Source organism: Miniopterus schreibersii (assembly GCF_964146895.1).
Source record: "Miniopterus schreibersii genome assembly, chromosome: 12".
Classification (NCBI taxonomy): domain Eukaryota; kingdom Metazoa; phylum Chordata; class Mammalia; order Chiroptera; family Miniopteridae; genus Miniopterus; species Miniopterus schreibersii.
The window spans coordinates 71,931,759-71,958,121 of NC_138112.1; the positions used below are offsets into that span (position 1 = coordinate 71,931,759).

Below are 26,363 nucleotides of genomic sequence, written 5' to 3' on the forward strand. Positions count from 1 at the left end.
TGTAGATTCCTTCGCTGGGAGAGTTTTGGAGCTGTTTACCCGGAGCGGCTGTCAGCTGAGGCCCTTCTGAGCTTTTACCCTGTAATCTTGTCACAGACGGACTTGTTTCCAGATGCCCGGGGATTCCTCGTTGGATCACTGCCTTTTAAACAGAGTTCTGTGAGCAGCCACCCATCTCCCACCGGAAAGAAAGGTGTGTATGTTGTGCGCGGGTACTGCCGGTCCCGAGTGGGCGAGTAAACCCTGTCTCCGGGGCGGGCAGGTAGCCCCATCTTGAGAACAGGGAGCGGTGCTGGTGCTTTACCACTGGGTTCGCAGAGGTCGGACAGTCATATTCACGAATTTCCTCGTTTAAAAAATAAAGTCAAGCCGGCCAGTGTGGCTCAGCGGTTGAGAGTTGACCCATGAACCAGGAGATCGAGGTTCAGTTCCTGGTCAGGGCACATGCCCGGGTTGCGGGCTCGATCCCCAGTCGGGGGTGTGCAGGAGACAGCTGACCGATGACTCTCTCATCATTGGTGTTTCTCTCTCTCTCTCTGCCTTTCCCGTCCTGTCTCTGAAATCAATTAAAAAAACAACAACATATATATATATAAATATACATATATGTATATATATATTTAAGGAAAGTAAAGTCAAGTTCCAAGTATGGCCCGTGGTTTTGAAGGGGGGGTTGCAGAGACCCTTGAGGGGGGGAACAGGAAGCAGTCCAGCCTCTTGTCCCTGCTCCGTGGGAGGTGCGAGGGGCCACGAGGCATGGCCGCCAGGGACCTGCTCGCCTGCCACAGTGAGTCTGGCTTCCAGCAAGCTCAGTGAAGGTTGGGCTCTGCTCCTATTTTCCTGATAAGTGAAAACACAGGAGGCAGAGTCACCGGCTTTCACCTTTGCCTCAGGGATGTGGCCTCCTCAGAGACTCTGGTCTTTTGGTCTGACCTTGTCCTTAATAGTTGGAACTATGTAGAGGAGCTGACGCCCCGCAGGTGGACAGCCCCCATCCAGGCCCCTGTGGGGAGGGCTGAGGTGACCTGGGGAGACAGACACTGCAGGCAGATCATCGAACTCGGGCAGCTGTTGTTTCCTTTGTCAGTGGGCTCAGTGGGGTGCCTCCCAAGCAGAGGTTTTAGTCTGTTTGCTCTAAAATGCTGTCAGTAGCAGGTCACACCTGGGAGAGTCTCGAGCTTTGGGACACCTAGGCAGAGCGGCCTAGACAGGGCTTTGTTGGTCCTGCCCTACCATCAGCTGCCGGTTCCCTGCCCAGGTGACTCCCTGCCCAGTGCCGGCGGCAGGAATCGCATCTGGAAATCTGAGAGCGGTGCCCTGATTCTCGCTCAGTACCACCTTGAATTCGGACCGGAGACCCATTGGAGCAGGTGGGGTGGGAGTAGGTTGTCAGGCTGTGAGGGGTTTTGTCCTGCCTTCATTCAGCACAGAAGCCCCCGCCAGGGGCCACTTGGAGTCTGAGCTGGACGCCCTCCTTTCAGACACCCCGTGGGGCTCCTGGTGATTGACTTAAACCGGCTCGCCTGCCGCTGCCTGGCCTGCATGAGGTTTATCAGAGCCTTTGCGGAAAATGAGTCCCTTCTCGCATACGTGTGTGGTTACGGACAGAATCGCTCTGTTCAGGGGGAGCTGTGTCACTGCTCTCCGAACAAGATGAAACCTTAGAGTTCACGCGTGGGGAAGGCCAGGCTGCCTGGCATAGGAACCGTCAGCATGTATTTCTGAGACAGACGGCAGAGCAGTCCTCTGATAACTTCCCGCCTGACGTGCTCACTGGCCTGTGGAGTCTGTGTTAAGAAACTCACTGCTCCCCTGGCCGGTGCTGCTCAGTGGTTAGAGCGTCGGCCTGCAAAGGGAAGGGTTGCAGGTTCGATTTCCTGGCCAAGGGTGCGTACGTGGGTTGCAGGCTCCATCCCCGGCCCCGGTCGGGAGGCAGCCAATCGATGTATCTCTCTCACATCGATGTTTCTCTCTCCCTCTCTTCTGCCACCCTCCTTCCTCCCTTCCACCCTCTCTCTGAAAAGCAATGGAAAAAATATCCTCATGTGAGGATTAACAAACAAAACAAAAAAAGAAAAATTCATGGCTACTTTTCCAGTAATACTTGAAATCAAACCGGGTGCTTTCTCTTTTTAAATTGTGATAAGATGCCTGTAATATGATATTTCACCCCTGTGACATTCAGTATATTCACAGTGGGGCGGCTCGAGCTGTCACAACACGACACACAGTGGGACAGAGCTGGATTTCTCGTGAAGGGAAGTGGGCAGGTGACTGGTTTTCCAGACAGTTTTCTCACTGGGGCTGAAGCCAGGGTATTCCTGGTATATTCCTGGTGCCCAGACAAGCGTGAGAGCTACACTGTTGCGTCCTCCTGTGTCACAATGTTTCCACCCTGTCATTCAGGCTCAGGGATGACAGGGCAGCTCTGGTCACCTGGCCCCAGCCCTCCGGGTGTCTCAGGGCTGTGGCAGTTCTGGGCGGAGGGTGTGCGTGGCCTCCCTGACCCCCGCCCCCTGACCCTGCGCTGCCCCGCAGATGTGGAAGGCTTCGGCAGGCCACGCCGTGTCCATCGCCCAGGACGACGGGGGCGCCGACGACTGGGAAACCGACCCCGATTTCGTTGTGAGTCACCCGCGGGCCACCTTGACGTCCGTTTTCCTGAACGTGACTTCCCGAGGTTTCTGTTTGGGTGGTTCCCAGTCAGTCTGTTTTACAGCCCAGGCCTTGGGATTTACTTGCCATTTGTTGTTTTTTTCAGAACGACGTGAGTGAGAAAGAGCAGAGATGGGGCGCCAAAACCGTGCAGGGGTCTGGGCACCAGGAGCACATCAAGTAAGAGCTTGCTTTTCTTTTTTTTAAATACGTCTTTATTGATTTCAGAGAGAGGAAGGGAGAGGGAGAGAGAAACGTCAGTGATGAGAGTTGTCATTGATCGGCTACCTCCTGCACACCCCTCACTGGGGATGGAGCCCGCAGCCCGGGCCTGGAACCGCGATCTCCTGGATTCTGGGTCGATGCTCAGCCGCTGGGCCACGCCGGCCGGGCAAGTAAGAGTTTTCTTAACCTCGGTGGGAAGTGAGGTCTGAGGGACAAAAAGGAGTCCCCCGCCTGGTTGACCGCGATACCCACCTGTGCTCGGACTGGTTTGTTTTCTCCTGTGACCCGATGATTCTAGAGTAGACGGGTGTGAGACGTGGTGTGTGTGCCTGTGTGCATGCTGTGCGTGTGCACACGTGTGTGCGTGCATATATGCACTCACAGCTCGAGCCTCCCCGTCCATTGCTGTGGCTTCTCTCAGGGCTCACACTCGCCTGAGCCCCTGGTACGAGAGCAAGTTTCTGACCCGGGACGTGTATTTCTACCGTCTGAGACCTGGCACGCCGCCTTCATTTTCACAAATTTTATTACTTTATCATTGTCCACTGAGGACTGTGAGCTGAAGCATCGAGTTCTCATGCAAAGCTCAGGAGAACCAAGCAGCGTGTCCCTGTTCCTGACGTGGCACTGGCTTGAACGGCCACCTCGGGAGGTGCAGGTAGAAGGGACTTGTAAAAGGCACCAGACTGGCCGGTTTGGCTCGGTGGTTGGAGTGTTGGCCCTTGAACTGAAGGGTCCTGGCCACGGGCACGTATGTCAGTCGCAGGCTCGATCCCTGGTCGGGGTGCATGGTGGAGGCAGCCGATGGATGTTTCTCTCCCACATCGATGTTTCTCTCCCCTCCCCACTCTCTGAAAAGCAGTGGAGAAAATATCCTTGGGTGAAGGTTAAAAAAAAAGCACCAGACCGCCACTGTGGCTGCCCCAGGTTCAGTGTGCACGCCCCCTTCCCTCGCCGAGGGCACCGTCTCTTGCCCAGAGACCTGCTTGAGTCGGTGGAGGGAGAGCCGTCTCAGTTGGCCCCGAGGCCCTTGCAGCATGAGGAGGCTGCTCTGGCCTGAGGTGGACCCAGTGAGTCACCCGCGTGGGCGGTGCGGCCTCAGACACAGGGTCATCCCAGCCTCGCTGTGCACTTCGCATGCAGCACGGAAGCTTCTTTGGGGTGTTCAGGGGCTGGGGTGGTGAGAGGCACTGGGCCTGGGGGCTGCTCGGGGCTGGCACAGTGCTGGGCCCTTGGCTGTGCGGTTAGGCCAACTCCGGAATTGGCTGAGTCACCCGTTCCTGTCTCGTTTCTGCTCCCCATGGCGTGGAAGCAGGCTGGGGAGGACGGGTTGGGTTGCTGGATCTCAGAGAGTCCGCGTGGGGCAGCAGGACAGCCCTTGGTGCCCTGGGTCCCTCCAGGGTTTTAGGAGCCATAATTTCCTCCCCCTGCTGCTGAGGGCCTGAGTTGTGTTTAAGCTGCCGTGTTTTAGTCACTCTTGTGGGGTTGTCCAGGTATTGGAGGTGTGGGCCTGGCGTCCCCAGGGCAGAAAGGCCCTATGGGAGGTAGCTTCGGGCCCCTCGGGGGGCCTCCCGACAGGGACAGCTGCAGGGGCTTCCTGGCGGGTGGCTTTTGATCACATCTGACCATCTGTTTCCCTGTGCCTGGCGTCTCAGTAAACAGTGGCCCTTAGACTGTACGCTCTGAAAGTCTTCCGTTGCGCCTTTGAGCATATAAAGAGCTGCACTACTTCAGGCAAAGAGAGGCCACCTGAGTGTGTTGTGTCCCTGGGCTCCGAGCCGTGTCCCAGGATACCTGGGGAAAGGGCCCCGACTGTGCTCCCTCCTCTGCCCGGGCGACCCACAGAGCTAGGTTTCCTGACCCAGTTACCTAGTAAAGCTGAGAGGCTTTTCTCCATGTGAAATAAATAAGGAGAGTTCACATTCAGGGGAGCTGCCTTCGGGGGTGTGAGGGACACCCGTGTGGGTGCAGATCTGGTTCCCTAAAGTGGCCACGCACCTGGGCCCGCTGGCAGGACCGCGAGGAGAGCACTGTGAGGGCAGGGTGGGAGGCCCTGGGTCGGTGGGTCCTGTCCTGTGCGTCCTGGGGGGAGCGTGCACACTGTCTGATGGCCCTGCCCTGCTTTGCCCTCCCCTGAAGCATCCACAAGCTGAGGGAGCACGTGTACCAGGAGCACCAGAGCCTCAAGGAGAAGGAACTGGAGACAGGACCCAAAGCCTCGCACGGCTATGGAGGGAAGTTTGGCGTGGAGCAGGACAGGATGGACAAAGTAAGTGGTTGGCGGCTGCGTGCCGGGTTCCTGGCCTGCTCTGATCTCACCTGGGTGGCAGAGCTGTCACTCAGACCCGTTCGTCAGGTTAAGTTTTGAGTCGATCGGTTGGGGAGGAGATTTGCTGAGAGTCTGCGTCACCCGACTTGCTCACAAGGTGCTCCCGCTGCTGGGACGCTCTCGTGTCTGAGGTGCTGGAGTGGGTGAGCTGCAGGAGCCCAGCTCTGGGACCAGGACAGTGGTCCAGAGGCACCTGGGCTGCAGGCGCTGGTCAGTGCCCCTTAAATCGTACCACACAGGGATGGGGTGGAGACCCGAACAAGACCTGGGGCCCTGTTCATGGTGAAAATGCAGCCAACAGGCACACCGACACCCTTCGTGCACTCGGTGACCTTCCAGGGGTGGCCCGGCCTGTGGCCTGATGTCCCTGCCCGCCTGGCGGAGGGGAGAGCACGCCCTGTGTGTGAACCGGGGCCAGGCGAGTGCCAGCTCATGGTGGTGGCAGAGTTGGCTGAATGCTTCGCGTGGGCAGCACAGGGCACAGGCAGCTCGGGAGGCTGGCGTCCCTGCGGAGAGAGGGCAGAGGGGGCTGTCGGCCGTCTTCCCCCAGTCGGCAGCTCCTTACGCTCTGCTGCTCCCGGTGGAGGCGGCCCCGGCCTGAGCAGCGCGAGCTGGGCTGACCCGCAGAGGCTGCCTCCCACCTGTGGCAGGAGGATGCCGGTGTCGGGTTCTGCTCTGAAATTCCACGCCTGTCCCTCGTGTGCGGCTCGGGTTCAGCCTCTGAGCTGTGTCACAGTGCTCTGCACTGTCACCACAGAGCGGATGTGTGGGGCGCCTGTGGGCTCCCCAAACCATGTCCAGAATTAGCCGAAGCTGGGGTCGGATGAGGAGTGAGCTGCAGGAAGGAGACAGGGACTTTGGACCGTGTGGCTGTCACTCTTGGAGACGTCTCGGTGCTGAGGCCGGGACAGTGGGGAGCAGAGTCATCTCAGTCCTAAAATAGGGTCTGGCGTGTGCTTGCTTCGGGAGCACATATACCAAAATAGCGTCTGGGGGCTTTCTTGGCGCCAGCGGGCAAAACCCCCGTGTGCTGAGGGCAGTGAGAGAACCAAGGAGGCAGGAGCCTTTCCCGCCCCACAGGGCCTGTGCTCACGGGACCGGGGGGCTTAGAGCAAAGAGAACTTCAGTAGAAGTGGGGTCCCCGGGTCTGGGTTGGAAAAAGGACGTGTTGGGGAAGAGCTTGGTGACAGCCACATCGCTGCCGCTGCGGCCCCTGCTGCTGGGCGATGCCACCCCCGTGCGCCTCCACTCTGGCCTCCCTGTCCGAGAAGCCTTCCTGCTGAGCCCGCCCCAGGAGCCTGGGCTGCCTGTCCCCTCGCTTCTCTGTGCCACTGCCGCTGCCACACTGTCCTGTCCTTCCCACAGAGCCCAGGGGCTGAGACTAGTCCTCCCCTGTGCCTGGCCTGGCACCGTGACAGCTTTGCATGAGCGTCTCGTCGGTGCCCAGAGCCACCGTCTGGCTGATGCGACGGGTCCCCGGACGGCTCGGGGAGGTACTCTCACCCCCGGGGATTAGTCCAGTGCGGCACACAGGCCGCAGCCCCTCTGCCGCAGCGCATGGCCGGCCGTCGGCTCGCGTGGCAGGAACACCCACACGGCGACGGGGCTGTCCTGCTCAGACCTCCCCCGGGGGAGGGTCCCTCGTGGCGATGGGTGGCGTCTAAGACCGTTCCTGCTCCTGTTGCAGTCGGCCGTCGGCCACGAGTATCAGTCGAAGCTTTCCAAGCACTGCTCGCAGGTCGACTCCGTCCGGGGCTTTGGAGGCAAGTTCGGTGTCCAGGTGGACAGAGTTGACCAGGTGAGTGTGTCGTGGGAAGCAGGGCTGGGGGAGGGCGAGGGGACAACTCTCCCTAGATCAGCACTCGCTGCCAACACCCACGTGGTGTCCTCTGCGCCCCTTGGGGTTACGTGAGGTGCCTCTGGCTCTGGGACTGCGGGGCTCTCATCCCTGTGGTTCTGAGGTGACTGGCTGGCTGCACCCGGGCACCTTAGATTTGTCCGGGAATGTGCCAGTGAGACCGTTTCTGTCCCTCCCTGCCTGGATGTCACTTGTGACAGGTGGCATTCAAAGCCCACAGGGTACTGGGAGGTCATTCCTGGCGCTGTGCTCGGGTCTAGATGCTGCGCTGCGGGCCTGGGTGTTGGAGCGGGATATCGGTCCACACCCTCGCCTGGCTGCCCGTTGTTGTGGTCTGAGACAGGGAGCTAGTGCCTGTCTCCTGGGGCTGTGCATGGGGACACCCCCAGTGTCTGTTCCTGTGGTCAGTGTTAATGCAAGGGGAGTGTGTGCCCCGGGAGGGTCTTCTCGAGGGGCCCTGAGGGGCTGAAACCCATGAACTCCTTCACAACAGTGGCCCTGGGGAGGACAGGCCGCCGGGGTGCAGCTTGGCCTCGGCGGCTCGCCGGGCTTGGAGTGTTGTGTGGGGCGCAGATGGAAAACGTCGGTGCTCTGGGCGTTAACTGGGCTTGCGTGTGGCTTTGGGAGTGATGGGTCAGAAGCTGTGGTGTTCGCATTTTAAAATTTTTTAGGTCTTGTGGATTCACAGTAACCGTTGGGAGGCATTTAAAAGTGCATTTTCCTTTCTCTCCCTGCAGTCGGCTGTGGGCTTTGAGTACCAGGGGAAGACTGAGAAGCATGCCTCGCAGAAAGGTGAGGTGGAGGCGGAGGCGCACTCGCCACCCGAGGCCCCTTCCTGGGGAGCGTCTCTCATGGGATGGTCACGCGGCATCGTGTGACCCTGCGGTCCCACCGCGCAGCACATGGGGCCCTGACACCTGCTGCCACTGTGCGGCTCCCATGACGCCCTGCGTCTGAGTAGCGTGGCCCCCCAGAAGGTCACTCTCTGACTTTGTGGGCAAAATGCTGGCTCCCCCGCCCAGGGCTGGAGAACAGAGCTCTCCTGTCCTGTCCCCAGTGGTGTTGCTGTGCACACAGGCCTTAAGCACGGTGCTGGCTCTTTTTTTTTTTTTTAATATGTCTTTATTGTTTTCAGAGAGGAAGGGAGAGGGAGAGAGAGAAACATCAATGGTGAGAGTCAGTGATCACCTGCCTCCCGCATGCCCCTGACTGGGGATCAAGCCCACAACCCGGGCCTGTGCCCTGACCGGGAATCGAACTGCAGTCTTCTGGATCCCAGGTCGATGCTCAGCTGCTGTGCCATGCCCGGCCTGGCACTGGCTCGTCTGTATTAGCCCTGCTCCCCTCAGCCTTTCTTTAAAACACAAGCATGTTGCTTCCCCAGAGCTCTTGAGGGGTTTTTGCTCCTCCTGCCTCCTGTGTGTGATCGAGTGACCAGGGACTCTCCAGTGTGAACACTCCAGCCGTTCAGCCCGGCATGGACGTGTGGGGCGGGGGCCCCTGCGTAGCTTTCTGTGCACACAGTTGAGGGGCCTGGCGTCACTCGTGGAACAGTGGGTGGCCTCCTGTGAGCTGGACCCCAACCTAGTGGAACCGCAGTGATGGTGTTCCTGCCATCGGGCTCCTCTCTCCCCAGACTACTCGAGTGGCTTCGGTGGCAAGTACGGTGTGCAGGCAGACCGCGTGGACAAGAGCGCCGTGGGCTTCGACTACCAGGGCAAGACAGAGAAACATGAATCCCAGAAAGGTGCGTCCATGCCGTGTGGTGGAGGGGGGCTCTGCCTGCGTCTCATGCACTCGGACAGGCACACCAGGGAGTGTCCTCCTGGTCCCCCTCGGGGGCACCGTGCTCACTAGGTTTTGACTTAAGTGTGAGCTTGTTTTCCTTCCAGGTCAGCGGAGCAGGTTCACCCTGTTTTTACCGATGGCTTAGTCGTCTGTTGGATGGTTCCATCTCCTGTTTGACCTGCCCTCTCTTGAGTGTAGAACTCAGGTTCTCTCCAGTTCTTTGATGCTGTGAATTGCCTGCAGTGGCTGTTTTCACGCTTGCATCTTACATCCCGTGTTCTGTACTCAAAGAACAAGTTCCTTGGAATGGAACTGCTGGTCGGGGGACCCTGACTCTAGAACGGTGGTAGCTGTGCCAGCCTGTCCCGAGGACCGTGCTGGTTCCCTTCCCCCTGAGGCCAGTCGACGGTCAGTTACAAACTGTGCCTGGGGGCTGTTTTGTGGGGACTGAAGGACTTGTGTCCCCACAGGGCTCCTGCTGGCTGGGTCGTGCTCAGCATTCGAGTCCTTGTCCTGCACGTTCACATTTTTAAAATAATTTCCAGCATTTAAAAACTAATCACTCCTATTTTTTAAAAGTCCAGATTTCTTTTTAAAAGAAAAACAAAACCATTTGTGGGAAACCCACCAGCAAGCATTTGTCCAGGACCCAGCGGGCCAGCTGGCCTGAGGTGCCACTCAGCCTCCAGTTTGCTGCGGGTCACTGTTCTGCCCGCCCACCTGCCACCTGCCCGCTCCTCAGCCCGGGGTTGCAGCCACTGCCTGCGCTCTGCACCGTCGCTCCTGGAACCCGTGCTCCTTGGCCCAGGGTGTGCACTGCGGGCCAGGATGTGCAGTTAGGTCCCGGTCAGTGCCGCTCAGGCTTCTCCTGTGACCCTAGAACAGTAACTGCTGCCTCCGGGAGGTGGGGGAGCACAGGCCAGCGTGCTGGGGCGAGCCTCAGGCTCCGAGGCAGCCCCCAGCCCTCAGAAGGGCTCTGACCCTGGTGCTCTGCCCCATTCGTGCGTCCACGGTGCAGTGTGCTCTGTGTGGCAGCAGCCGTTCCATGACGTGGCTCGGAGTAGACTGACCTGGGAGTCGCAGGAAGGTGCTCTGAGTGTCCTGTCCGGTGACGCACCCGCACACCTGCCCGCTCAGTTGGTGAAACACGAGCCTCAGAGCCTGCCGCTGTGGCCTGTCCCATCTCGGGCTTTGTGCTGAGCGGTCGTTTCATGCCCTCTTTAGGGAGGAAGGAGAGATGCCCCAGGTGTTAACCTGCTGTGTCGCTGCTGCTCCTGTTTGTATCTCACATAAGTAGGAGCTGAAGTACCTCCCGTGTTGCTCCCTGATTGTTCAGTGAGCCTGAGCGACTTCTGTTTAATTGAGTGGTAAAGTCTGCTGAGGCTGCTGAGCCCCACGCGTGCTCCTTGGTGTCATTGCTGGTGAGCAAACAGCACTCTCTTGTTTCTAGATTACTCCAGAGGCTTCGGGGGCAAGTACGGCATTGACAAAGACAAGGTGGACAAAAGCGCCGTCGGCTTCGAGTATCAAGGCAAAACCGAGAAGCACGAGTCCCAGAAAGGTGCCCCAGCTTTACCTCACTGCCCCCAGCAGCACTGGCGCGATAGGGCTCGGCTGGGTGGAGACGAGCCGTCACCTGGCCTGAGACCTGGCCCACAGCCTGTCAGCAGCCTCAGAGGAGACGCCCCCAGTTAGACACCGAGCTTCACAGCAGCGCGTCCACGCAGCTGCCGCATAGACGTCACGTGTCCGCTCCGCAGGCTCTGACACCCAGGGTGTTGCGTGTGGTGACGGTCATGTGGCACATCTGTGTGTGTAAATGGTGACGCCGTGGCAGTGTCAAAGCCTAGGAGTGTCCCATGTGGCCCCTGTCTGTTTATTTACAAGACAGAGGTCACAGGTGAGGTTGTTTTCCCGACTCCTACAGGAGGTCCTCTGTGTCACCCAGAGTTCGGCCACGGCCCTGGGAGCGGAGGGCGGGCTCAGGCGGGTGTTTGTGTTCGGTGCACTGGACACATGCTCTCTCCCTGCCCCGAGCTCATGGCCTTCTGTTGTGCCTGTAGACTACGTGAAGGGCTTTGGAGGGAAGTTTGGAGTGCAGACCGACAGACAGGACAAGTGTGCGCTGGGCTGGGACCACCAGGAGAAGCCAGAGCTGCACGACTCCCAGAAAGGTACCGCGCTCTCCCGCTCGGGCTCGGGGCCCGGGCTTGGCTGGTCTCCTCCGCAGGCTCCTGCCGTGCCTGCCCTGCTGTGCCGAGGAACCTGAGCCGCGCCGTGCCCAGCATGTTCGTGCTGTGTTTCTGCAGCAGTGGGGTGGTCTTTGATGTTTGGGGTTGTCTGCCTCCCCCAGTTTTGAGAAGACTTCGGCCACTGAAGTGGCTGATCTTCTGTCCCACACTGTTGACCTTCAGTCCCACACAGTCATTGCCGAAGTGTCCCTGGGGCGCTGTGTTCTGCTCTCCATGCAGCCAGAGGGCCCTGAGTGCCCCGGCCGTGAGCTCTTGGTGATACGTGTGCTGCAGCCTGTGAAGGGACACACTCTTTACCCAGAGTGTTTTCTGATCAGAACGAAACCTGTCCCTGGGGGCGCGGTGTCGCCCAGACGTCCCAGCAGCCGGGAGTGGGGCTGGTGACATTCCGTGTGAGGCTGTGTGCGACGAGACTGTCTGCACAACTAGAGGCGTGTTCTCTGCAGCATGGGCAGGACCCTAGAAAGACCTCGCAGTGTAGACTAGCTTAGTGGATTGTTTCAAACACGGCTCCCAGCCCGATTTCAGATCTGGGCAGAAGTGTTCAGATGTTAAGTTCGTCCATTAACCTCGTGAGCCCACCCGTGACAGGGACCCCGGGGGTTGGCTCTGTAGTCCCTGTGCTCTGCAGAGCTGCCGTCTCAGCCATGGGTCAGATTCCTGCCCTTGCTCCTAGAGACTGGTCCAGCCCGAGTCCCAGCAGGACACAGTGCTCGTGCCCACACTCCACCCTCCCTGCCCCTGCAGTGCAGCCACGCCCAGCACAGACTTCCCGGCCCAGCCCCCGAGTGACGGGTCACTTGTCGGGGCGCCTGGGCATTGTCGATGGGGTTTTATGCAGGATCGATAGTAACTGGCACCCTTCTTTCCCATTCACGTCTCCCCACCACCTCTGGGATTTTTTTGGTGTGAAATGTGGTCATTCCAGCCCCATATCGTGGCCGATTTCAAGTGGGCTGCCTGATCTCCCAGTGCCTCCTGCAGCAGGTCTCGCTGTTGACCGTGACTCCGAGGCCATCGAGGAGGCCGCCTTACTGCCTCCGGGCCACGGAGCCGCGGGTCTGGACTGCGGCAGCGAGGGCCTGGTGCAGGCCCGTTCCGGGCGGTTTCATTGTTTCTTCTGTGGTGTGTTTGGTTCCGGGCGGGAGGCATTTCTGTTTCGTGTTTGGATGGCACCACCTCTGTGACCTCTCATAGAGCCCAGCGGGGGGCACACAGGGCTGCAGGAGACAGGACGTTTCTGGGTGTGTAGGCTGGTCGTCCAAGTGGCGGACGCATCTTCCCTTCAAGCGGTCACTTAATTGCCGTCAGAATGGGGACCTGTGTTTCAGAGCCTGGACTTGTGGGAGACGCGCGGCCCTGAGTTGCAGGCCGCCCCCGGCTGTCCGCGCCGTGGAGAGACGTGACACGGGGAGGGCAGGCGGACGCGCTCAGGCTGGTCCCACGACCACGTGGTGATGGCCGTGGCTCCACGTGGCGTCAGTACCGCAGGATGGTGTGACTGTCACATAGTGTTTCCCTGGTAGAATTGGCCCTTGGACTTCCTTTCAAAAAGCAAGAGGAAGCCTGCGGCTGAGCCTTTCCCAGGCTCGCAGAGCGGTGGGCTGGGGGACAGGGCGGGCAGGCGGAGGGCTCATTGCCGGGCCAGCGCGTCCCCTGGGCCACTGTCCCTCAGAGCCCTGGGGAGCATGCCCACCTCTCCTCTCCCACGTCTGAGTGGTATGCGGAAGGCGCATTGTGGGTGCTTCTCGCCCCTCTTCCCGCGGGTGCGTTTTCCAGCTGTTTCTGGGCCTGTCGCGCCCCTGCCATCGCCCGTCCTGTCCTTGCCCTGAGAGTTTGTGTTGTGCACCTTTCAGACTACTCCAGAGGATTCGGCGGGAAGTACGGGGTGCAGAAGGACCGCATGGACAAGGTGAGTTTCTAGCCCAGAGCCTAGCGCTTCTGCCGGCAGGTTCGGGGCTCACAGAGCGCTTGGAGTCGACGCTCTCCCGGGCGTGGTCTCAGGTGGGCGCCGGGCTTGTGTTTTCAGAAGGGCAGATGTTTCAGTCGGCGGGGTGTCGTCACCCTGCTGGTAAGAAGCTGATGGACAGGACAGTGCGATGCTGAGGAGCTGGGGGGCTTTAGGGTGGCGCTGCCGAGGTGGTGGGTGTGAGGAGCTGGTAGGACCCATCCCCGGGGCCCTGCAGGCCTTCCATTCATTTTGTGAAGTTTGAGCCTCGGGTGGACCCCATTGAGAAGGCCCTGCTGCAGTGTGGACGTGGGTGGGGGCGCGGAGCTCGAGGCCGTGGCCCCAGGTAGAAGGTGGCTCTGTGGTTTGCGAGGTGCAGTGATGCTGGGACGGGGAAGGTGGCCTGGGAGGGAAGCCTGGACTTGGGCAGGGTGGGTGGTGAAGCCTGTGGGCCTGGTGGGGTGAAGAGGAAGCGTAGGACCATCCAGGTGAAGGGGCGGCCTCTGCTGAGCACTTGGTCGGGGCAGGGCCGATAAGGTGAGTCCACCGTGGGTGGGGCAGGTAGGTGAGAGGCTGCAGCTGGATTAGGGGTGGGCTGGGCCTCCAGGGGCCTGCGGAGTGGCCAGGGACCCAGAGCCACAGCAGGTGGGCTGGTGCGAGGAGTCGGAATTGCCCACAGGGTCTGGCAGTGCTGGTCCAAGGGCTGCATTTGGAGGAGGGAGGGTCACCTTGGCCTGGCAGTGCTGCTGGTGGCATCCCGTCTGGGCGCACGGTGTGTGGCCCTTGCAGTCCTGGTGAGGACATTTTTTGAGGTCTTGAGGGGAAGTTCATGGGGGAGGCTGGCTGACAGGGTCCCGGACCATGTGGGGCGGGGAGCCACGGAGCCGGCCAGCTCTGGCCCACTTCCTGGAGTAGTCTGGGTGATCAGGGCCGAAGGAGTGAGTCTGTTTGCAGATGGAAGAGACCAAAACATCCTGGCGAGGTGTAGGGAGGGAGACCTGGGCGGTGTGAGGAACGTGTGGTTCCTGGGAGGTGGCCTTGGCCAAGACAGAGTGGGGGCCTCAGGCAGGAGGTGAAGGGCCCCACGTGGCTGTGACTGGTTTCTGTCAGTGGCGGGAACAGAACCGCCTCCCTGTGATGCTGTGGCAGGAAGCGTGTGGGCCGTCTTGTGTGGTGTAGCCTCGTTAATCCTGCAAGCGAGGTTGTCTCTCTCCCTGTGCCTCCTCCCTCTCCCCCCACCCCATGTCCCTGGTGTGCAGTTGGGAGCCTGAGGCTTAGGGAGGTGTGGTGACTGCCCGGGTCTTGGTGTCATCCACTTGGTGGGTCTGGAAGGTGTGTGTGTCCCCATCATAGCACCTGCAGAGTAGTCCAGGTCCTGGAGATCGGCGGGGCCCCCGCCTGTTCACCCCCCACAGAGGTGGATTTCTTGTTCTGACTCTGATGTTTGTGATCACCTGCACGCATATCTTGGACTTTTTCCACACCTCGGTTAATTCGCAGACAGAGAGGCAGATATGAAGCCCGTGGGCTCCCTGGCTGGTCCTTTGGAAGGTCTGGGGTGGGCTTTCTTCAGCGTGGGCGCAGGGTTGCACGCTGCACGGTGTGAGGGAAGCGTGCCCTCTGACTTCCCGGTCCTGTCTCGGTAGAATGCCTCCACCTTTGAGGATGTTGCCAAGGTGCCCTCCACCTACCAGAAGACGATCCCTGTTGAAGCAGGTGAGCCAGCGCCGTGGTGTCCCATGGGGATGCTGAGGGGAGGGCACAGTTGGGAGAATGTGGGTGGGAGCAGGTGGAGCACGGGTGACCGCTGCCCTGCATGGCCCCCGGGAAGATTTGATTCCCCCTGATGGATACTGCATGGACGTCAGGGCACCTTTCAGACTCAGCCCGAGGCAGCTCCCTAGCAGTGGGCCAGCTTGGGGGGTGCTTTCCCAAGTGGAGCTGGGCGAATGGCAGGTCCACAGAGGCCTCCTCCCCTCTGGGACCAGGTTCTGGAGGGTGGGGGTGGCCAGTCCTGCAGCCCCAGCCAGGCAGTGAACCAGAGAGCCGTTGAGCCTTGGCTAGGATACCCCTGCCACAAGTGACTGGATTTGCTCTCCTCTGCTCAAGTGAGGCCCAGGACCAGGTCACACGGTCTGTTCTCGGAGGTAACTGCTGTGTGGAAGGCCTCCTGCTGTCCAGGGTCTGTGGGGCGACAGTTCAGTCCCAGGGGCTGCACCCTAAAGAGCACCGTGTAGTTGGGGAAACATTGCACGTGGTGTAAAGTGGTAAATTAAAACCAGGAAGCAGAGCACCCCGTGGTGTTGACTGTGGCCGCCTATGGCCAGCAGTTCTCAGGCCCCGTGCTCGCAGCACCCTGGGGTGAGCGTAGGAGTCAAGGGTCCCAGAGAGCTTCTGTGTACGTGCGTGATGGCTAGATCTTTGCTGGGCTTGAGTTCATTTATTTAGTTAATTTTTAAATGTATCTTTATTGACTTCAGAGAGAGGAAGAGAGGGAGGGAGAGAGATAGAAACGTCAGTGGTGAGAGAGAGTCAGTGATCGGCTGCTTCCTGCACGCCCCCTTCCCCCCCCGGGGATCGAGCCCACAACCCAGGCAAGCGCCCTGACCGGGAATCGAAACTTGATCTCCTAGATCCAGGTCAATGCTCAACTGCTGAGCCACGCAGGCCAGGCGCTGGCTCTGAATTTAAACAGAAGAATTTAAAGTTTGCTTAATTTAAAAATGGTAAAACCATCTCATATTGGTAATGCTGTTTATGCAAAAATCACTACAAAACGAGAGGAGCAGGAGGTGGCGTTGGCTTGCGTCCTGTGAGCCTCCTCACCGGGGACACTCACCTATTTGCAGCTGCGTCTGCACTCGGCCTGTTGCTGGAGGAGGGTATGGGCTCTCCACACCCTTGGAAGGGCCTCCCAGAGCCTGTGCAGAGCCCTTCGGGTGGTCTTCCGATGGCCCCAGGCGGGGCCCTTGTGGTGTCCCAAGGGTGTCTCCTGCTTGGGACGATTTGTAACACGTACTGTCATTTGGAAAACTCTGGGTCTCGGCGCTATGCTGACCTCCAGATGTTGAGCCTCGTTTCGCTATACACTGCACTCAGTGACACCATCACCAGTGTTACCGTGGGTGCTAAATAACACTGGGACATTGTCACGCTCGCAGGAGTGGATACGACCTTTCTGCATCAGGTTTTGCTTGAAACCTGAATTTTCCCGTCCACAGCAAGTCCTGGGGCTGTTTTTCTTGACTTGAGAGGTGGTGTGTGTGTTTGGGGAAACACCCATCCCAAAGTTGTGCAAGTCAGGGAGCCCAGCTTGCAGCCCAGAGTCGCAGACGTGTCTCCTTGAGGCCCCAGCCTCCCGTGGGCAGCTGTGTGTACACCCTCCCCTTGTCAACCCGCAAAGGAGAAGATGGGTGCTCGGGGGCACGCCTTGGGGAGTTGGGTTTTCCCTCTGGAGCGTGTGGTTGGAACACAGTGATGTGTGGAATATAAAATATGCCAAGTGCAAGGCTCGTGGTTCCCGTCTCTGCAGGCTGGTTCGTGGGAGGGGGGCCGGACGCCGGCAGCTGGGGGGCGGCTCCCTTGTTGGTCGGCTTGGGGCTGCCTGGTGTCCGCGGGATCGGTCAACCTGCACGGGGCTTTGTCCGTCCTGGGCGCTGGTGGCGTCTGAGGGCAGAGGGAAATCTCTCCTCCCCTCCCCGCCGTAGCCAACACCAAGACCAGCAACATCAGAGCCAACTTCGAAAACCTGGCGAAGGAGAAGGAACAGGAGGACAGGCGGCGGGCGGAGGCCGAGAGGGCGCAGCGGATGGCCAAGGAGAGGCGGGAGCAGGAGGAGGCTCGCCGGCAGCTGGACGTGAGTAGGGCCGCGGCCCCCAAACCCCTCCCCGGAGTGTCCTGTGTGCAGCCCCGCCCGCCCGCCTCCCTGCCCTCCCGGGCCTGGTTCTCGGTCCGCCGCCTGCACGTGGCGCGGCTGTGCGGGAGCTCCGGCCGCACGCCCGGGCTTCCCGGGGACTCGCGCACAGGCGCTCATGGCGGGGCTCCCGGCCCTGCTCCGGAGGGGTCTCTGCACCCCGGGGACGGGAGAGCTGCCGCCGTAGGCCCTCAGAGAGGATTCAGGTGTGAACTAGGAGCCTCCTGGGCCCATGCGGGGCCCGCCCAGGCACAGCCCCTTCCAGAGAACGTCGTCCCCCTCCCGTGCTCTGTCGGGAGCCCGGGCAGACGGTGGCTTTATCTACACGCACCGTCCAAGACGCGGGCCTCTTCTCAGGCCCCTGAGCATGTCCGAACCTGCAAACGTCTGTGCGAGCGAAATGCAGTGTCGGACTAAGGTCCCTGCATGTGAGATAAGCTGTGGTTTTCTCATTGTCGTGAAAAAAAAAACACAAAAAAACAACAAAAAAACCCGACACAAAAAACACTCTCCTGCCCCAGGTCGTGGACCCTTACGGTTCCACGTGAAGAGTCTGACTGTCCTGCTAGCGCAGGCCTGACCCAGCCGCAGGGATGGGTGTCTTTGTGGGGCAGCCCCACCACAGCCCACGAGAGGAGCCTGGTAAAGGACGCTCCCTGGCGCGTGTCCCCAGGCGGGCCACCCACCTGCTCTCGAACCCGTCTCCTCAACTCTGATCTGGAGAAGAATCAGTGTTGCTGCCGTCAGCACTGGCCCAGTGCTGCTGCGTCCGATGACCGCGCACAGTGACCTGAAGCGATACCCCTCTGTCGTGTTACGGCTCTGACAGGAGTCGGCTGCTGCTGGGGCGGCAGGGCACAGCCTGTTCCCCAGGCGTTCCCAGCCTCCTGAGGCGCCACACTCTCTGCTCGCGGCCCCTGCCAGCCTTGGCTTTCTCGTTGGGTGTCCTAGCCTGCCTGTCACCACCTGCCTCCCCCTGTATCGCCCTGTGACGGGTGACACGCCTCCCGCCTCAGACCGTCCCCTCACGTCTGCGTGTGACACTTTTGCCATGTGACACCGTAGTCACAGGACCTGGGATTGGATGTCAGTGTCTTTGAGAGGCTGTTGTTCTGTCCACCACAGTCCACCATCTGGCCCCCAAAGATTCACGTCCATTACATGCATAATACATTCACTCCATTTTAAAGTCCCAAAAATCTCAGTTCATTGTAGCATCGGCCCAGAGTCCCACCTCTCACCATCTGAGTCACCTGCCCTGGGTGTGGGCGAGGCTCGGAGCTACGAGGTACAGTCCCGTCGCCTCCTGACCGCACCTTACACAAGCCAGGGTGGTGTGGTGGCGGGAGCTGCGGCCTCAGGGCCTCTGGAGAGTGCTCGCCCCACCGCGGGGCTCACCACAGACTTGCTCCTAAAACCTTCCCTCTGGCAGTAGGCCTGCGTCAGGCTCAGGTGTGAGCTTCCAGAATCCTGTGGGTCACCCAGTGGCCTGGCAGCATCTGACCACTGCTGCTTCAGTTGCAGGAGCAAGCCCGAGCCCAGAGGCAGAGCCCGCCAGTGTCCCCCACTCCGCAGCCGGTGCAGGAGAGGCAGCCTTCCAGCCCCATCTATGAGGTTAGTGTATCACTCAGTTTGCAGGTGAGTCTGACTCCCCAGGGACACCCTTCCCAGCTCGGTGCCGCAGTGGACAGGGTCCCCGCCTCACCCGGCCCACTGTCCCCCAGTGAGGTCTCCTGACGCCACCTGGTCATGTGATTGTGTTTGTCTTACCTGCCCCCCACTGCTCCAGCTCTGGCCACGCTCCCTGCTGGCCTCCGCGCCTCGCGCTGGCCTCCAGTTTCCGCTCCCTCTGCCCCCCCCGAATGCCCTGTCTCCTCAGTCCTGTCACTGGTGCCTTGTGGCCCACTGCACGTCCCAGGGACATGCTCTCCTGGTCTCTGAGGGACAGCCACCTGCCTCGGGCGCTCTCACCCACAGTGGGGTCCCTAGGAGTTCTTCGCCCCGGTCATGCCCTGAACCCCATCCTCCATCCACATAGCCACTGTGGATACTGAGCAGTTGAGAACTGCCCTCGGAGCTCAGGAGTCGCACTCGTGTGAACCACAGTGTGGATTTCCCCCGAGACCTGTACTTGCTCCTGACTCGTTGGTCCCTCCCTGACCGCGCTGAGGGTTGGTAGGACAGCCCTGGGGCCGCAGGCTGGGTGACATTGTGAAGCTGCTCTCGGGCTTGAGGGCCTGGCGGCCCCAGAGGTCCTAGACCTGCAAAGGAACTGACCACACTTGCCCAGGCCAGACTGGCTGTGACCTGGTATCAGTTCCCGACAGGCCGTGGTCTCAGTTACTGCAGGACTTGGGCGCTGGGTGTGGGGGTCACTCAGGAGGAGGTGCATCCGGTCTCCACAGCACCCTCTGTGATTGGCCCCAGGTTGAGTGTCAGCAGGTCCCACCCCTCAGGCCCTTGCCTGTTCTTTCAGTGCCTTGGGGACAGTGAGGTGTCAGTTACCCAGGTCAGTGACAGGTCGTGAGACGTCCCATTGACTCTCCCCAGGATGCAGCTTCATTCAAGGCTGAGCCGAGCTGCAGAGGCCCTGTGAGTGAGCCCGAGCCTATGTACAGCAGGGAGGCCACCGACTACCAGGAGGCAGGCAGCCAGCAGGGCCTGGCCTACGCCCCCGAGGCAGTCTACGAACCCGCAGAGGCCCCGGGCCACTACCCAGGAGGTACGGGGGCGCCTGCTAGGCTGGGGAGGGGCCCTGTTTTGTTTCACTCTGCCTCTGTTCCTCTGGGAAGGTTGTCTCCATTTCCCAATGACAGGCTTGCCCCTTGCCTGTGCCCGCAGCGCCTGCATCTCCTGCCAGCATGGGCTCTAGACCCCTGGGGGCTTGGCGCAGCCTTCCGGAGAGTTCCTGGAAGCTTTCCACTTGTGCTGGGGGCGCTGGGCAGGGGTGGGCAGGGAGGAGGGGCTTCTGTTGCTATCCCCTTAAAGTAGCAGCTCAGGGCGTCTTCCAGAGCCCAGCTCAAGCCAGTGAACCCCCTGGTCTGCAGAGGTGATTCATACGCTCTGAAATCCTCATAGATGCTTCAGCTGGACGAACACTAAGACCAGTCTCATTTTAAGATGACGTTTCCTTTGGTCTGTGAGTGCAGGTTGATCACAGGCCCAGTCACTCCCTTGGGTAGCAGACAGTGGTGTCAGCAAGGTGCTCACCTTCTCCCTGAGAGTGACGTGAGGCCCGGGATCCTAGTCTCCCCTTCCACTTACCTGTCACGATGCAGCCCTTGTGAAAGGGCCAGATGTTAAAATTGAACAGTTCTACTCAAAGCTGGCAAGGAAATTATATGTACCTGGTGGTGTTGGAGTTGGGAGTCGGGAGTCGGGGGGTTTTGCTCCTTCAATGCTGGGGTCCATCTGCTGCTGGAGGCACCTGGCGCCCCACAGTCTGCCTTCCCGGGGGGTGCTCAGTGCTGTGGCGAGTCTCCTACCTGGCTAGTTCCCCACCTTCACGAGCCTCAGAAGTGAGAATGTTTCCCAGCTGAGCGTGGCTCAGCGGTTGAGCATCGACCCAGGATCCAGGCGATAGGGGTTCGATTCCCAGTCAGGGCACATGCCCGGGTTGCGGGCTCCATCCCCAGTCAGGGGCGTGTAGGAGGCAGTCGATCAGTGACACTCTCAGCATTGATGTTTCTATCTCACTCCCTTTCCTTTCCTCTCTCTGAAATCAATAAAGATATTTAAAAAAAAAAAAAAAGGTGAGAATGTCTGGGACCATTTAGTCCTCTCAGATCTTGTCTCTGTTTGTTTTTAGAGGAAAACACCTATGATGAATATGAGAACGACCTGGGGATCACGGCCATCGCCCTGTATGACTACCAGGCTGGTGAGGAGAGGGGCACATGGGCGGGGCGGGTCCCGGCTACACTCCTGGCTGGCCCACTCATCTCAGAAATCTGACTTTTGTACAATCCTTAAAAAATAGTATAATCCTTAAAAAATAACTTACTTTGAAATAACTTTAATTACAGAAATTCCACCTCTCCATCTAGAAACACACGCACACATCTGTTACCCTGTATTTCTCTGAGCATTTGAGGTCTGAAGTTGTAGTAACCTGGGTGCCCAATATCCCCTAATGACCCCAGTGCAAATTTCCCCAAACCAAGGACCCAGCCCCTCAGGAAGGCACCCTCCACCCTCCAGGCTGGTGGCCACTGGGCTGCTTCCTCCGGCCAAGCAGGGAACCGTCCTCTCACCGTCCTTTCTGTGCCTTTCCCTAGCTGGCGATGACGAAATCTCCTTCGACCCCGACGACATCATCACCAACATCGAGATGATCGATGATGGCTGGTGGCGTGGGCTGTGCAAGGGCAGGTACGGGCTCTTCCCGGCCAACTACGTGGAGCTGCGGCAGTAGGCGCCACCGTGGCCGGCTGCCACCACGCCCTGCGTGGGGCTCGGGGGGAGGGAGGCTCCATGTTGCTTTATATTTAATACTCTGCTGATGCTGTTGAGAGTTTATGCCGCAGAAATTGCTAATATACTGTAATCGTGTTCCTGGGAGGACTTGGGATCGTTTCCATGCACTCGAGGTGTTTTCCTTTCTGCCAAACTATCACGTGGAGCCACTTTGGGGCCCTTAGTTCCTCTGAGTACATGCTGTCCTCGCCCCACGGTCAGCGGGAGACCCCAGGACAAATGAGACCTACTTCACCGCCGGCGCTTTGACCACTGCTGTGTGGGTGTCAGGCAGGAGTCACTGTCCCTGAAGGGGTCCCTTTCGAGTCTCCATGTTTGGAGGAGGGAGGGGCTGGTGGACACTGTGAATTGAGGGAATTCTAGAAAGCACATGAGCTTCAGCATCGGATGGAAGGACCTGTCGCCCGAGAAATCCCACAGGACCGGAGTTTAGTAACGCCCCTGGTCTTTTGTCTTGCGTCTCCCTGTCTTGCCCTCCGTCCCTCACCTCCTGACGCCCTGGACACCAAGAGGGCTGCTGAGCCCCGCCTGTCCCTGAGATGCAGTGTCTCCCAGCTCCTTAAACACTGCCGTCCCTGGGGCTCCAGCTCCAGGCCCACAGGACGCCCAGCCTGAAGGCCTGTGCTGGGCTCATGTCACTCGGACACGTGTCTGCTGTGTGGAAACGGCCACTTGGCTACAGGACGCAGGTGCCTTCTCTCCTAAACTGCCAGGAGCTCTTCCCGTAAGGGGAGTGAGCTCTGTTTGCCAAAGTATCAACCTAAGTGACAGTAAAATTTGATGGCTGACGTGGCGAAAAGCAGGAAGTGAATGAGTGCTGCTCCGACCCAGGACACTCCCACGGCAGCCCCGTGGACCCGGTGTGCGGAGCTGTCGCCCCCCCAGAGCCCAGGGGCACAGCCTGTCTCCAGGGTGCCTGGAGAGCGTGGTGTTGGGACATCGGCAAATTTCCTTTCCAGGATATGTCTGCAGCCTCCGCTTCTCCACTGCTTGGTCGGGTTTCTATGCAGTTGTGTCTGACTTTCTGTAGCTCACCTCATAGGTATGATTTTTTTAAATTAAACATTCAAAATAAACTTTTTTTGATCCATGTGCTGCTGATTTGCTTTGGCACTTGGTCCTTTTGTTCTATGCGGGGGCAGCTGCACCGTCCGTTCCCACAGCTCCCTGACCCCAACACCGCTGTCAGCTCTGAGCAGCTAAGGGTCCCCTTGGAACAGCCCCCGGTGCTCCTTGGAGGTGCTTTCGTTAGGAGAGGTGCCAGTTTTTTGGACACGGATTCCAAGCAAAATAGAAAACGCTGTTCTTAAAGTCATTTCTGACTTACCATTCTCAGAGCCTGTTTGGGGGTCACAGTGCAGCTGAAGGATTCCTTTCCTTCGGGCACGGTGAACGTCGGAAGAGAGACACACCAACTGGTTGCCTCCGGGGATGGAGCCTGCAACCGGGGTACATCCTCTTGGCCAGAGTCGAACCCGGGACCCTTCAGTCTGCAGCTGAGGCTCTAACCACGGAGCCACACGGCTATGGCTTAAGTGGCTTTCGATGGGGCTTCCGTGGTCTGTAGCCAAACCATTATCCGCGAATACAAGTAATTTGAGTGGCCCTGCCCCTGGGGGTAGGAGGGCAGGTGCTCCCAGCGGCGCCAAGGCAGTGGCCCTGGCGGGTAGCTAGGGAGCCCCCGAGCTGGGATGTGGCCTGAGTGTCTGGAGCCTGAACCCCACTACTTCCCACGCGGCCTGGTGGACAGCCCTCAGGCCTGTGTGCAGGGAGTGGCGTGGGGGTCTGAAGGCCACGCCCTCAGGGCCGGGCGCGAGGCGCTGTCCTGGGCGCTGCCGCGGCCCTTCTTGCCCCCGTCCCTGAGCCCCGTGGGGGGCGCTGCCGCGGCCCTTCGTGCCCCCCTCCCTGAGCCCCGTGGGGGGCGCTGCCGCCGCCCTTCGTGCCCCCCTCCCTGAGCCCCGTGGGGGGCGCTGCCGCCGCCCTTCGTGCCCCCCTCCCTGAGCCCCGTGGGGGGCGCTGCCGCCGCCCTTCGTGCCCCCCTCCCTGAGCCCCGTGGGGGGCGCTGCTGCCGCCCTTCGTGCCCCCCCCTGATGTGGGGGGCGCTGTCGCCCCACCCAGGGTGTCAGCCCCCGGCTCTGTGGAGCGTGCGCAGCAGCTGCGTGGCGAGGGCTCGGGGCAGAAGGGGACAGGAGGGAGCCCGAGGCGGGCGGCAGCGCCCTGGGGGGCACAGAGGGCGGCAGAGAAGACCGTCCTTCAGAAGTGGGCGTCGCCCCCCCGGGCGTGGCTCAGCGGGTGAGCGTCGCCCCGTGACCCAGGAGGTCAGGTTCCCTCCGGTCAGGGCACAGGCCCGGGCTGGGGCGCGCAGGAGGCAGCCGACCAAGGACTCGTCGTCGATGTTTCCCTCCCGTTCTCTGAAATCAATACAAATGTTAAAAGAAAGAAAATTAAAAGAAAAGGGGGAGGTGCCCCCCGCGAAGCCCCAGATGCTAAACACGCCGGGGGCAGGGCCTCGGGTACCTTGCTCGGGGCCCCCCTAATGTGCAGTGAGGCCCCGAGACCCACAGCCCCGTGGGGACAGTCACCTTCCGCGGGCACCCGAAGGGAAAGCGGGCGGGTCCTGCCCAGTGCCCGCAGCGAGAGCACTAGGGAAGCGCCAGCGTCCGCCGGCCCCTGCGCGACCCGCGACACGCCCGGGGGAGCCACGCCCCAGGTGGGCTGGTTCACGGCTCGCCTCCTGGCCCTGGGCGATTGGTCAAAAGCCATGTCAGCTGGGCCAATCAGGGACTGGCATTCCTTTACCAGCCATGATTGGCCCACACAGGGCACGTGACCAGCGGGCTTTGCCCGCCTTGATTGGCCCATTTGGGACGCGTGACCAGCGGGCTTTGCCAGCCTTGATTGGCCCATTTGGGACGCGTGACCAGCGGGCTTTGCCGGTCTTGATTGGCCCATTGGGTGCACGTGACCCTGAGTGGCGGCCGGGCGGCGCGGGCGAGGCGGGGAGCTGGGGTGCTGCGAGGCGGGCGCTGGGTCCCCGCGGGAGCCCGTCCAGCGCTGCTGGGCCGTCGGTGGGCAGGGTGGGCGCCGCGGACGCCCAGCTGGACCCTGTGCACTTCGCGCCCCGTTTTCGGACCTCTGACCCCTCAGGGCCCCGGCAGCGGCCCTGGTGCTCCCCGGGGGCCCACAGAGCGGGCGAGGGCGCCGTGCACCCGAGGGCGCCTGGTTCCAGAAACCGGGGACTGAGGTACGTGCCCCGAGCCCCAGCCCCAGCCCCAGCCCCAGCCCCAGCCCCAGCCCTGGGAGGCGCACCCCGGGGGGTGGGGATAACCCGTGAGCAAGGTAACCAGCCAGGGCGAGGTGCCCGTAAGCGCCACGGAGAAGGGGGGATGCGGGGCGACGGTGCCGGTGCCGGTCCGGGTGCGGGGGAGCCGGGCTGGAGCGCGGGCGCAGAGGGGCAGCGCGGGCGGTGGGTGCGGGGCGAGTGCCCGCGGCGAGGCCTGTGCGCCCCCCCCCCCCCCCGCGAACCCCGCGAACCCCGCGCTCTACTGGGTCAAAGCTGGTCCCCGTGTGCCCGGCGGCTGGGGCCGGGCTCTCCCGCGAGCCTGGGCGCTGCGGCTTCGGCCGCGTGGTCCCCCGTCCCCCCCGCGGGTTCCCAGGCCTGTCTGTGGGGAGCTTCGTGCGCCCGGGAGACGCTCCTGCTTGGAGTCGGAGCTTTGTTTTCAGCTTGTCCAGAGCACGGCCCCGACCCGGAGGGAGCTGCTCTGCCACGGGCCCTGGGCCGAGCCGAGCGCCTCGGAGCCGGCTGGGCCGCGCGCTGGCCTCTGTACCCAGGGGGTCCCGGTTGACTGCAGGGGGCTGGAGGCTGTGGGAGAAAGCGCCAGGCATCGAGGTCAGGCTGCGGCTGCAGCAGGGCCGGGCCCTGGCTCCCGAGGCCACCGAGAACCGAGTTGGGAGGCTCAGGGTGGCCAGGTGCGCGGGAGGGAGTGTCCCGGGAGGCCGCTCTGGCCCCTCGCGGAGGACTCTGCCTGTAGGGCCATGGGTTCAAGCCACCTGCAGGTCACAGGAGCCGGCATCTGGTTCCTCTGAGCCTCACCAGTAAAGGGCATCATCGCCTCTGTGGTCCTTAAGCAGGTGCCACCCGTCCCGTCTCTGAGCCGTGGGGCATGTTGCAAATATCAAGTCTTTGCTCTGTGACAACCTGGGACCCCTGAGCCCCGGCTTCCCAGACCCTGATCTCAGATGACTGGCGGAAACGCAGGGGTCCATAGCCCGGCAGACTGGACCAGCAGCACTGCCAAGCAGTATGAGCAAAGTCGGGTCCTCGCTCCCTTCACACCGTTTGGCAGAAGAGCCCAAAGACACGTGGGTAAGCAGCACATGGCATCTGCCCTGCCTCTGGAAATGCCACCGCCTGCTTGCTGAGGTGTCCTAGGAGGATGGGGGGGAGGGGGCCTGCAGACCTGCTGAGTTGCCCTAGATTCACTGTTGCTGTGACCATCCTAGTCCCATGGGCAGAGCTGCTGTCTTGACACGCTCGCTACACTCCGGATGCATCTGAGATGCCAAGGGCTGCTCGGGAAGCTCACCACCCAGTGCTCAGTAAATGGAGCGTGATGGCCTGGAGACAGACAACCTGGGATTCCCGGGCCCTGGCTTCCCCGACCCCAGATGAGAATTGGACTGATGGGACTTCTTAACTTGTTTTTTCTTACAGGAAAAACAGACTCTGTGTCGCCACTCCTTTAACTTATGGAAACTGGAAATAGTTCTTCTGGGATGAGTGGCCTCAATCACTCAAAGCAAACATTTTGTTTGTTTTTAACAAAATGTGGAAATGATCAATACTGCCAGCTCAGTCAGCATTGCCAGCAAGGACCACTGGGGGGCAACACAGCGGTGGGGACGTGGGCCTGAAAGCC

At 60.6% G+C, this 26,363-nt stretch overlaps 1 protein-coding gene across 2 annotated transcripts; it reads left to right on the top strand.

Annotated features, from left to right (window-relative positions):
- Positions 1–103: 103 nt before the first annotated feature.
- Positions 104–22,545, top strand: CTTN (cortactin). 2 transcript variants are annotated; one of them, XM_081152666.1, is made up of 16 exons: positions 104–193; positions 2,539–2,625; positions 2,762–2,835; positions 5,020–5,149; positions 6,897–7,007; positions 7,805–7,859; positions 8,704–8,814; positions 10,306–10,416; positions 10,919–11,029; positions 12,964–13,019; positions 14,702–14,771; positions 16,763–16,911; positions 18,487–18,582; positions 19,519–19,690; positions 20,777–20,848; positions 21,246–22,545. In XM_081152666.1, the coding sequence occupies exons 2-16, from the start codon at positions 2,539–2,541 to the stop codon at positions 21,380–21,382; spliced, it is 1,542 nt and encodes a 513-aa protein (XP_081008792.1). In that variant the 5' UTR covers positions 104–193; the 3' UTR covers positions 21,383–22,545. The 2 variants fall into 2 exon arrangements, with proteins under 2 accessions (XP_081008792.1, XP_081008793.1); XM_081152667.1 differs by having other exon boundaries at positions 18,493–18,582.
- The last annotated feature ends 3,818 nt before the right edge of the window (positions 22,546–26,363 follow it).